The sequence below is a fragment of the Urocitellus parryii genome, chromosome 8, assembly GCF_045843805.1.
Source record: "Urocitellus parryii isolate mUroPar1 chromosome 8, mUroPar1.hap1, whole genome shotgun sequence".
Lineage (NCBI taxonomy): Eukaryota > Metazoa > Chordata > Mammalia > Rodentia > Sciuridae > Urocitellus > Urocitellus parryii.
The window spans coordinates 7,676,514-7,688,200 of NC_135538.1; the positions used below are offsets into that span (position 1 = coordinate 7,676,514).

At 52.6% G+C, this 11,687-nt stretch overlaps 1 protein-coding gene across 1 annotated transcript; it reads right to left on the reverse strand.

Moving 5' to 3' along the window:
* Nucleotides 1–891: 891 nt before the first annotated feature.
* Nucleotides 892–1,866, reverse strand: LOC144256691 (proto-oncogene Mas-like). The gene has a single exon (XM_077802103.1). It carries the CDS (start codon nt 1,864–1,866, stop codon nt 892–894), a length of 975 nt encoding a protein of 324 aa, XP_077658229.1.
* Between the last annotated feature and the right edge of the window lie 9,821 nt (nt 1,867–11,687).

Here is an 11,687-nt window from a genome sequence, read left to right on the forward strand (position 1 = left end):
GAGGCATGGAGCTGCAGAGGCCTGCCCAGGCTGAGGTGAGGACTTGTGGCTACCGATCACCCACCCTGGAGGGGGGTCTTCGGAACACAGCCGGCCTCGTGAGCTTGCGTCTGAGGAAGTCGACGTGCCAGCCCCGAGTCAAGGCAGCCAGGGAAAGGAAGCCGCAGGGAACTCCCCGGGCTGGCAAGTGCCTGTCTTCACAGCTGACACCAAGCTCCTAAGGTGCCACGCCACGAGAAGCTGTCACACTGTGAGCCAAAAGGCCTTCGCCCAACGACACCCAACATTTTAAAAGATGTGACAATATCTGGGCAAGACAGAGCTGTGCGCGTGCCCTTTACCAGGCAGAAATGAGCGCTTCATCTCCCACTTGAAGGCGTGAGGAGGGTGTTCATTGAACATCTGACCACGTGCCAGGTCTGGACATAACTCCACCTCACCCCCACAGCGACCCTGGGAGTCCAGACAGCCTCTGTGAGTATCCCATAAGTGAGGGAGGGAGGGAGGGAGGCGCAGGCAGGTCAGAGCACCGCCTGATGCCAGGGGTGCAGACGGCTGAGTCAGGCTAAGCCCTGGTTCTTCCCTCCACGCTGCACACTTTGTGGTGGTCCCTCTCCTGGTCACAGCTATGGAGTAGCTTTTGTGAATCACAATAAAACGCCACCAGAAGGGCCAGCAAGAGCACAGAGGGGACTGTTAAGTACAGAAGTGACAGAGGCCTGACGCGGACTCAGGCTTTTCCAGCGGAGACAGGACAAGAGCAGACTCTCACGGCTGTCGGCGTCTCATGCATAGGAAAAGGGCATCCTTCTGGGACCAGGAGTTTAAACACGCTGAAGTCAGTCACCTGTGCTCCACCACCTCTGTCCACACTTCTGTCCTCCTCAGGCCTCAGACGACCGTCTCGATGGAGATGGTGTGGCCATTGCCCTCCGGGCGCCGAGGCTGCATTTCATCTTTGAAAGCCCTGGTCAGAACCACTTTTAAGGACTCCTTGAACCGCTTCTTCTTGCTGCTGCCCACAAAGAAGTAAATGAAAGGGTTGGCGCTACTGTTGATGGTGGAGAAGAGCAGAGAGAGGTTGTGCAGGTTCCCGAAAGTGGACCAGTACTCGTAGTACAGCAGGTAGAGGACTCTCATGGGCACGGCGAAGATGAGGAATATGATGATGGTGACCATGATGACCATGTACAGCTTCGAGGAGTGCGACGTCCACGTGTTCTTTCGGATCTTCACCACCAAGATGGTGCTGGACACCAGCATGAGGGGAATGAAGACCAAGAAGCTCAGGACGGCTATGAAGATGATGACCGCCCTGCAGTCACTTCGGGAGTGACCCTCTTCGCTGTCAATGCACATGACATATTCCATGGTGGTCACCAAGCAAGAAAGCGCCCACAGGAGGGCGCAGACCAGTGCCGACTGGTGCTTGGGGCGGTGGCATCGGTACCAGATGGGGTAGAGGACTGACAGGCACCTCTCCACACTGATGGCCGTCAGCAGATAGAGGCCCGTGTTGTAGCCAAACAGGAAAGTCACCGATAACGTGACGATCGTGTAGTAGTGGCCAGAAGAGAGCTCATAGTCTAAAGCGTAGTCGATGGACAGGATGAAAATACAGAAGAGCAGGGAGATGTCCGCGATGGACAGGTGGGTGATGTAGACCGTGAAGGGGCTTCTCCTCATCCGGAAGCAGAGGAACGAGAGGAGAATTCCATTTCCCACCAGCCCCAGCGGGGAGATGCCCATGATGACCCAGTGCACCACGGGGATGTGCGGACGCAGACTCCCCACGGAGGCGTTCCCGCGGCCCGAGGCGTTCAGGGACGCTTCCGCGACCGTCGGGGTCACGTTGGACCCATCCATGAGGAGACCTCGGCGGGATGCTTCAGGTGACGGTCTGTGAACAAGCCAGACAAACAAACAGTGAAAAGCGGTGCATGGAAATAAAAGGGAGATTTCTGCTGAGAATCCTGACCTCCAGGTTACTTTTAAGAAGTTCAGTGGACTGTGTGGCTCTCTAATGCCGATGAGATGAGACATTCGAAAAGAGAAAGAACTGATTTGGTGATGTTTCCGATCCCCGGTCGCCCCTCATCCTGGGTTACCATCTGCCGGTGGCTCAGGGCCAAGTTCCAGTTGGTGAGCTGGGTGCTTGCCTCCCAGTGGTGTGATCCAGAAGCCCAGGGGACCCTGTCCCGACTGCACCTCCCCACTCACGCGTCCCTCTGCCATGCAGGTGGGATTCAGGAAATTCCTTCCAGTGGGGCAGGTTCTCCTTGGTAATTAGAAGACAAAGACCCCCCATAACTTCAGGAACCCAGCACAAGGACCAGAACTCACTCTACCATGAAGTTAGAAGTTTGCAACTGTGCTCCTCAAGCTCACCCGTCAAACAAGTACTCAGTGCCAGGTGCTGTTCTAGGCACCGGGACACAGCAGTGCAGGGAACAGAACACACACCAGCCTCTTGGAGTTTAAATTCCAGTGGGAAGGCTGTCAGTAGCCAAAGATCAACCACAACGTCAACAAGTTGACGTCCGAGCACAACAGGTGCTGCGGCGGAAAGCAGAGCTGAGCTGGAGAAGGGCAGGCTGGGGTTTCTATTTTGCCTGGAGTGACGGAAAGATGCCACTCATAAGGTCACTCTTGGGCAAAGACAAGAAGGAGGTAGCTATCCGGCCCTGCAGATACTAGGGAAGACCTTTCTAGGCAGAAGGATCAGCAAGAACAGAGGCCGGGAAGCAGGAATGAGCTGGATGTTTGTACAGAACAGGAAGAAGACCAGTATGGCCCAAACAGCATGAGCAGGGGCAGAATCCGGCAGTCAGGCAGGACAGACAGGTGACGGGGCCAGATCCAAAATAGTGCATAGACTATTGCAAGGATTTCACTCTCACTCCCAGTGAAATTAGAAGCCACCAGAAGGTTCTGAGAGGAGTGACTAATAGGATTCAAGAGTCGACAACCTCTGTGTTCAGATTAGACTCCAAGGGCTGCACAGCAGGAAGAGAAAGGCCAAATTGGGGCTTTTGCATCAGCCCAGACAGAGAGGACAGTGACATTGACTAGACCAGAGACAGCAATACCTGGATGGAGCCTGGATACAACTGGATTTGCATGTGGACACGATGTATGTTCTGGTGGAGAGAGAGGATAAGTGTCCAGCCATTTGTTGAATGGACCAGACAGCAGTGGAGCAAGGTGGAGACCTCTGGAGCTTGAGAGCCTAGGAGACCGCCAGTGGGGACATCCAGTGGAGTACCTGGAGCTGGGGACACTTGTATGCAGGGATCTAAATGTGGGTGCTGTGTGCAAACAGGCGGAACTTGGAATCCTGAGGTCGGATGGGTATACCTGCAAAACGCCAGTCACTGAAAAGGGGAAGAGGTCTAAGGGCTGAATCTTGGCAGGTTTCAAAGTTTAGAGGAGAGGAGAAGGAAGAAGCGATGGAAACCGAGAGGGCCCCATCAGGCTGAGTGTCCTGAGAAGGAAGGATGCATCCAGGGGGCAGCCAAGCGTTCCGGAAGGCAAAGGGAGTGGAATCAACTGAAGCTTCAGCGGATCCTACTGGAAGCTCAAGTGAGATGAGAAGCGGAACTCGGCCACGGGGGCGGAGTCGTTTCTGACCCTGATGGCAGCCGTTCTGGTAGAGAGGGGAAAGCGGCCCTGGCTAGAGTGGATTTAGAGAGAATGCGTCAGTGGAGACAGGGTATGGACAAGCCTCCCGGGCTGGGGAGGGAGGGAGATTTGATAAGCTGAGAGGAATACCCAGTAGGAAGCAATTGATGCTTCAGGAACGTGCGAGTCTAGAGCTTGGGGATCGCTGGCCTGTGCTGGACAAGGAGCCCCATTAATTCGTGGTGATACAGAGCAGAGCTGTGGCCCAGATGCAGCCTGGTGGGTAGCTGTGATTGCAGAAGGGGTAGAAAGAAGTTAGATGTTCTCCCTGAAGACACAGGATCTCTTTTCTCAGCAAACTAAGGTCAAGGTCATCAGCTAAGGGTGAGGAGAGATTCAAGGTTTAAGAAGAGAGGGTGAGAGTGACATGATCAAGTGAAAGAAAAGACCAGGAACAGACAAACAGCAGGATGGCAGGCAGGCCTCGGAGTCCAGCAGCCCACGCTCAGGAGTTTGAAGGACGGTAATCCAGCTCGGGTGTGCTGCACCCGGCTACGGCCCCATTGTCCAGGTGCCAGGATGGACCAGGATCTACCCAAGGTTGGAAATATAGATTGGTACATCCGAGAGCAGGGCCCGTGGAATTGAAGTGCAGGGCAAGCGATGGCTGTGACCGTGAGCTGGGAAAGCCAACAGGGTAAGGAGAAAAGTGAGCCCAAGAGGAAGATGACAGCAAACAGCAGCGGGAGCATCAGAGGTAGATCCCAGCTGTCCAGGGATGTGGAGGAGGGGCACCACGGGCACTGGAGGGGCAGTAGGAGGTGGGGTGTCACTGAGCCGGGTGGCGTCGCTCTGGGGTTCTTGGTGTGAACAAGTGCAGGGCACAACCCGCCCAGGAAAGGCTGAGGGAGAGTGCAGGACGAGATCAGGTGGGGTCAGGACCTGCAGCCAGAGCTACCAACATAGACAACGAGATCACTGAGAAACAGTGCTGGAGCACAGGCCTCCTGTAGGGAACCACGCTGTGAGCCCAGTGCTGAGCTCGCAAGGACCTGGGAGAGCCACTCGGAGGTCTGCAGGTGCCATGGCGAGACGGCTGTGGGGGGAGTTGATGGTGCATGCCTCAGAGCTGGGTGTTGTGCGGGGGAGAGGAAAAGAATAACCTGGAATATTCAAAAAAGTCTAATCAGCTCTGTCCACTAGAAATGGAGCATGAGCCACACGGGTAACTGAACTTTTTCTAGGGGCCACATTAAAAAGGCAGGTGGCTCTGATATAAGGGAGGTGACTCACCGTGGGGTTGGGAGGGAGGGCAAGGGAGGAAGATTACCTCTAGATAGGGAATAGGGGTGGGGGGGAAAGGGAAGGAGAAGGGGAATAGCATGGATGGTGAAAGGAGACCCTCATCATTGTACAAAATACATGTATGAAGATGTGAATTTGGTGTCAACATCCTTATATACAATCAGAGAGATGATAAATTATGGTATAATGGTGTATTAAGAATTGTAATGCAGAAGAAAGAAATAAATAAATTTAAAAGGTTAAAAAAAAGGCAGGTGGAATGAGGGAGATCTGGGCCAAGGGTGGGCGCGCGCGCATACACACGGCAGGAAGGTGCATCTCAGGGCCTTCAGGGGACTATGGGGCCAGGTCTTAAGTGGTCAGTAGGAGACTGTTAGCTGAGGGAGGGGTTAAAGCACTGAAGGAAAGAGAAGAGCACGGGCAGGGGCAGGGAGACGGGAGGGCACCCGGGGAGACTGCGCGGTGGGTGAGGTTCCACAGGGAAATGGACGGCTGGGCAGAGCACGTCGGCTTCTCCTGCAGATTGTTTATCCAACTCTGATGCTTTAAAAATTCCCAGGGGTTGTGTATTAAATGAATCTGGGGCTCTAGCATGTAAGAAAGCCTTGGATGGGTTTTATTTAAATGAGCACATTGCTAAGAATTCACTTTCCGCCATCTTTCCCAGCCAAACTGACTTTTAGCCTCTACAGTGGAACAACGGATGAGGAGAGGGGCCTGGACCCCAGCGGGCCCTGCGTGCTCGCCACCCCTGACCCTGTCCTCCTCGGGGCTCTTTGGTCATCTCCTGAGTTACTGGTCTCTGTGGGTGGATGTCTGGGGTATTGAGGTAGGGAAGGCTTAGGGGAGTAGGAGAGTAATTGCTGTCGGCTGACAATACCACCTGGCTCAGAGGTTTTCACTTTCAACTCCCCAACGACCAACAAAGACCACCGAGTGAGCGCTCAGAAAGCAGTGCGGAGGAGCGGAAGCACTGGCACTGCAGCAGGTCATCAGGGTGACCTCCTGACTCCACGCCCATCCAGTTCTATCCGGGCTCTGCCCAGACACGCACCGGTTTTTTGAAAATACAGCAATTGTATTTGCAGTGATGTGTATTGATCTGGCAGGGACAGTGTGTGGTGTGAGGTCAGCTCATCCTAACAGTCCCCGCCGCCCCTGACCTGGTCAGTAACACAGTGACCGGAGCCTCAGCTGGGAACAGAGTGCCAGAGGAGTGGAGCGGCCGACATCGCCCTTGGAAGGCAGGGCTGGGGCACCCGGGAGGGTCTCATCTCCTCTCCTCCTGCTCACGGGGGCACCTGCTGGGGAGGAAGAAGCTGGTGGAGCATCAGAGGACCACGGCAGGCTCAAGGCCACTGTCCTCCCCCCACTGTCCCTTGCCCCCAGCCAGGGAGGCTGGCAGGGAAGGCAAGGTTGCCCCCATTCTGCAGGGAAAACTACGGGTAATACTAAGGCCCGGCTCTGAGCTGCTGCCACCCAGCACCCGGCTCCACATCCGCACCTGCTTTACGGGCCTGGTGCTCCCAGGCCCACGGGGTGGCAGTGTCTGGAAGCTCAAGTGGGTCCTAGGAGGAGAGATGGCCTGACTCCCATCCAAAGAGGAGCCAGTCTCCCTCTTAAGGAAAACAAGAAAGTCTGTGGGCCACAGGTCAAACCAAACCCCTCACTTCACAGATGGAGAAACAGAAGGCATAGAGTCGGTTTGTCACTGATGTGGGAAGCCCTGGGCGGGGCCCCAATCCCACCCCTGAGCTCCCCCAGCTGCTCTGGGGCCTCCCGTCTTCACTACCGTGCCCCCCAAGGCCCCTGTGCTTGGGCTTTCCCAGCTAGTCTGCCTCTGGTCCTTCCTACTTGGGAACCACAGGCCCCACATTCCCTGAGGTGACGGGCGACTCTTCCTGAAGACTTAACTTCTAGCTGCAGTGGCGGGACTGGCCTCTGTGCGCTCTGCCCTTCAGGTCCACGGTGGGGTGGCCCGTGGACTGATCAAACGCCCCTGCCTGTGCAGGCTTGGTCATAAAGCAGCCTCTGTCCATCCACACATGCAGCTCTACTTGGAGTCAGCTGATTCCTGTCTGGGACACTCCCTTTTAATCTTCTTCAATGTCTCACACACCTTTAAAAAATGGAGACCAGTTTTTATAACCTGCTGTGGCCTCCTGCTTTTCCAGCCCCTGTCATAGTGGAACATTTTCCCTGTCACTGTGCTCTCTAAAACATGGCTTCATCATCACTTTCACGTGTACCAGGAGTTATGTTTACCTGATCTCCTGGCTTTGGACATAACAGTTGCGTGGTTTTCCACCATTATTTTTAAGACAAAGCAGGGTATAGCGTCCCCTCTTATCCACAGGGGGTACATTTCCAGCGTCCCAAGGATGCCTGAAACCACGGACTATTCCACACCGATACACAGTAGGTTTTGCCTTACATATATGCCTACGAGGAAGCTTCATTTGTGAGCTGAGCACAGGAAGTGATTAACAACATAACAGCCATCACTGCAAATAATAATAAAATGAAACAAATTATTAAACATACTGTAATGAATTTACTTAAAACCTATGGATCTTCTACTTCTGGAACTTTTCACCTACTATTTCCAGACTGGGATTGACTGTGGGCAGCTGAGAGTAGAAGGGGAAGCCACTGCAACGGACTCTGGTGGGTACAAGTTTTGTGCACATCTCTCAGAACCTTCCCCAGAACATATTTCTGAAAAGTGGAATTGCTGGGTCAAAAGATATATTTTTTGAGATTTAAAGTCATATTTAAAAATCATCTTTCAAAATCACCATATCAATTATACCAACAGAAAGGCTTTCTTTTTCACAGTATATATGCCCCTCTATTCCCACAATATGTTCATTTGTTAGAATTTCTAAATTTGATAGATGTTGAAAATGACCTCATTTGAATTTGCAGGTATTTGCCTGTGAATGGTTTAGACATTCTATAATGTTAACATTTCTTTGTATTCTTCTTTAATGGATATTTTTTGCACTTTTTATCCTTGTCATTTATTGAGTTGCAAGAATTCTTTGTAAATATAACACTTTGTGCCATAAATTCTTTCCCCCCAGACACTGGAGTATTTTATAGAAAACATTGAGGGATGCCATTTGGAATTTTCTTAAAAACACTACTTTACTATGAAGTCTGACTGTCTTCTCTCATTCACCTGGGTTCCGAGCTTGAAGGAATTGTGTAGATGCTGCCGCCCACCCCCTTGTCTTACAGGAGTGGAAATTAACTTGTGACCTGTCCCAGAACACAGGACTGGTAGTAGCAGGCAGCGCCAGGGCCCAGAGTGCTCGGGCCCATGCTGTCACTCTTTCCACCCCTCCTGCCCGCTCACTGTCGATAGTCCATTCATGTGTGGGGGGCACACAGCCCTTCATGCAGATGGCAGAGCTTTGGGGACTTCTAGTAACGGCCTGTGTGTCACCAGGAGACACCATATAACTTGATTGTCGGTCATGATCTTTATCAAAAGCCTCAAAGGAAGGCCTTTTTCTTTAACAAAAGGTGGATCGTATTTATTACAGGTCTTTATGAAGGCACCGTCTGTCCAATGCCAAGCCTGTAACAGCAGCCTGACAAACAAGACGAGTTGTGTTCAGAAGCACTGCCTCTGTCCCCACTGCAGTCCGTGAAGTGAGGGACTCGGTCTCCACCACGTGAGCAAACACTTCTGAGGACAAGAGGGACTGGCCTCAGCTTGTAGAACGAGGACTGACGTCCAGGGGAGGTCCAGGCGTGTCCTTCCATCAGAACTAAGGACAGAAATGAGCCAGCCCATTCAACAGCCAGTCCTTGTCCCAAGTCCCCAGAGGGGGTGGACCTTCTCCACTCTCTACCTGCCACACTCACGAGGCAGCTGTGGGAGGTGCGCCACCTCCCCTCACTTCTGTCTCAGCTGCTAGGGCCTGGACGCGCTTTCTCACCCTGGACTCCCCTTCTGCCTTCCTGCGGTCTTCTCTGTCTCTTTATTGAACCTCTTCTTAAAATGCTCCTGGGCCTCAGTGTTCCGCTGCGCTTTACTCTTGGGCCCCTGTCCTTCTTACCCTCGGGGCTCCCTGGATGACACATACACCAATAAAATCTGAATTTACGGATCCTGTGCAGACCTCTCCCCAGATTATGAGACCCCTGTAACCAGCAGATCTGGACATCTCCAGCCTGGCCTTCCACGGGGCACTCCAACCCCGGCCAATCCCAAACAGAAACAGACCTTCCCTGCTGTTCTGACTTCCTCCGTTATGCTTAGTATTCCAAGACAAAAAAGCTAGACATTTCACCAAGTGATAATCTTGGATGTCCGCTGCACGAGTCCTTAGAATCGGCCATTTCTTTAAGGAGCCTGGTTCCTTTACAATGAAGCAGTGTGTTTAGAAGCCAAGGTCTAAGAGCTAAATGTGCTCATGGCTGTTGGGTGTCACTGTTCCCAGGCCCTCTCAAAGGCAGGGCTAAGGAATACACATGGATTAGTACACAGATGCATAGTCATGCAGTCACACAGACCTACAGATGTATATACATATTCTATGTTATACATAACTAGACAAAACGATACACACCAACATCTCAGTGTTTATCTACTACCACCAAGCTCGTCCTCAACTTCTCCATCCGTGCGTTTGTAACTTCCTCCCCTGACAGTGAGGCCCCTGGCTCCCATTGTCCTCCATGTACTTACTTCTGTGATCAGTCCCCTGTGTGTCAACAACCTGTACCCCACTCCTGCCTACAAGGCTCCTCACTTTGCTGGGACATTTCACTTCATGTCAGGCTACCACAGCCCTGGCCCCATGCACCAGAATACACTCTGACCCAGCAGGGGCTCTGACACCCAGGTCCCCTCCACTTCCCATGCAGATGTTCTCCTGCCCTGCCTGGAGTGACATCCCCTGCATTGTCACCACCCCCACTGCCTGGCTGGGCTACCTCACCTGCTCCGATGCCAGTAGCACCCAGCCACTACGGCTGGTCACAAGCCAGGCTGACCACCAGAGAAGGCAGTACTTAACACACACCACCCAAAGAAATCAAAATAACCATAGGCAGTACGACATCAGGGTGCAAAAGAGGCTTCCCCTGCAAATCAGTGGTCTTTTAGTGCATCCTTAAAATATTGCAAATCAATCAGATGCAGTGGCGCATGCCTGTCTGTGATCCCAGCGGCTCTAGAGGCTGAGACAAGAGTTTTGGGAGTTCAAAGCTAGCCTCAGCGATGGTGAGGCACTAAGCAACTCAGCGAGACCCTGTATCTAAATAAAATACAAAATATTTTATTTATTTTATTTTGGGGGGGATGTGGCTCAGTGACTGAGTGCCTCCGGGTTCAATCCCCAGTACTCCCCCCGCAAAATATTGCAAATCTGTCTTATAATCTGGAATCTAGTTTCTGCAGCTGCATAACTAACTCTTATTCATTAATTTGATGAACTCTTCCTTTTCCAGAGACATATTCATCACCCCAAATTGTCTGACATCCTTGTTTTTAACTTGCTGGATGGAAGTAGCTGAACCAAGTTCTAATGTTTCCTTGAAGATGAATCATCTTTCTAGCTTGGAGATGTGGAATAAGCAACACCTGGCCTCACCCAAGCCCTGCAGATGCATGGTTCACCCAAGAAATTTTAGACTTCCACAAGGGTCCTGTTCTCCTGAGTGACAATGCTGCTGGGGAAGTGCAGCACACAGACCGTGCCTTACAACAGAGCCACTGTGACACATGAGGACAGACAGGGTGCACAGCAGCCAGTTCCCTTCTGCTCCCCCACCATTTGCCAACCAGAGCCTCTTCTCTTTCCAAGGAGTCCAAAGTCCCTCTTCAAGGTTCCTCTGGGGCCTTTCACAATAACTGTGTGTATTTTCTGAAAGTCAACAGCCCCATTGCTGAGAACGGCCTCCATTCTCAGTAGTTTTGGCAAAGTGCAAAACAGATTTTCGAGAGGGGTTTTGACATTGTTCGAGTTACAATGCTGAGGCTGCTTCCTATCCTGCCTGTGTCTAGGGCTGCTGGGCCCAGGAGCCATGCTTTTAAGCAAACTGACCCCAGAAGCAAGCCCTGGGACAAGCAGGATGGCCTCTCCGGACCTCGACTCCTTCTCATAATCGGTATTTGAACGTGCTTCTGGAAGCCTGGGTGTAAGAAATGTCAGAGATGGAAAAGCTGGAGATTAAGCAGTTCTTTGCCAAAGTCTCGTGGAAATGCCAAAATGAGATAAGGGATCCGCTCACAGGAAAGAAGCATGGCGGTTCCCCTGGATGGTGAAGGGTGTGGCTCGCAGAGCCATGCCGGGGCAGGTGCACCCACAGCGGGGCATTTACCTCTCAGTGAAGGCGAGAGGACACACGGATGGTGGGGCTGAAGGGAGGGCGAGGAGAACCACACAGGGGGCGTTAAATGCTGTGCCTTTCTGTGCTCGAGCTTTCTCTAGAGACCCAAGAAGCAGACATCCCGACCACTTGAGCAGTCCTCCATGGCCCCAGAGAGAGGGCAGGGTCGGGGTGGGTGAGAAAGGAAGGAAGGGAGGGAAGGAGGGAAGGAGGGAGGGAAGGAGAAAAGAGAAAGCCAGCAGAATTCAGGTTCCCGAGCGGGCAGCTGAAACCTCTGCTTATCCCCAGGCAACCACCAAGAGAGCCTGACCCTGGGCTGCCCCTTCCAGGTGGGAGATCCCGAGGAAAGGACGAGTCCTCCCCTCCGTATGTGTGCAGTAACCTGGGCAAACAGAGACCATGTGTGAGATGGA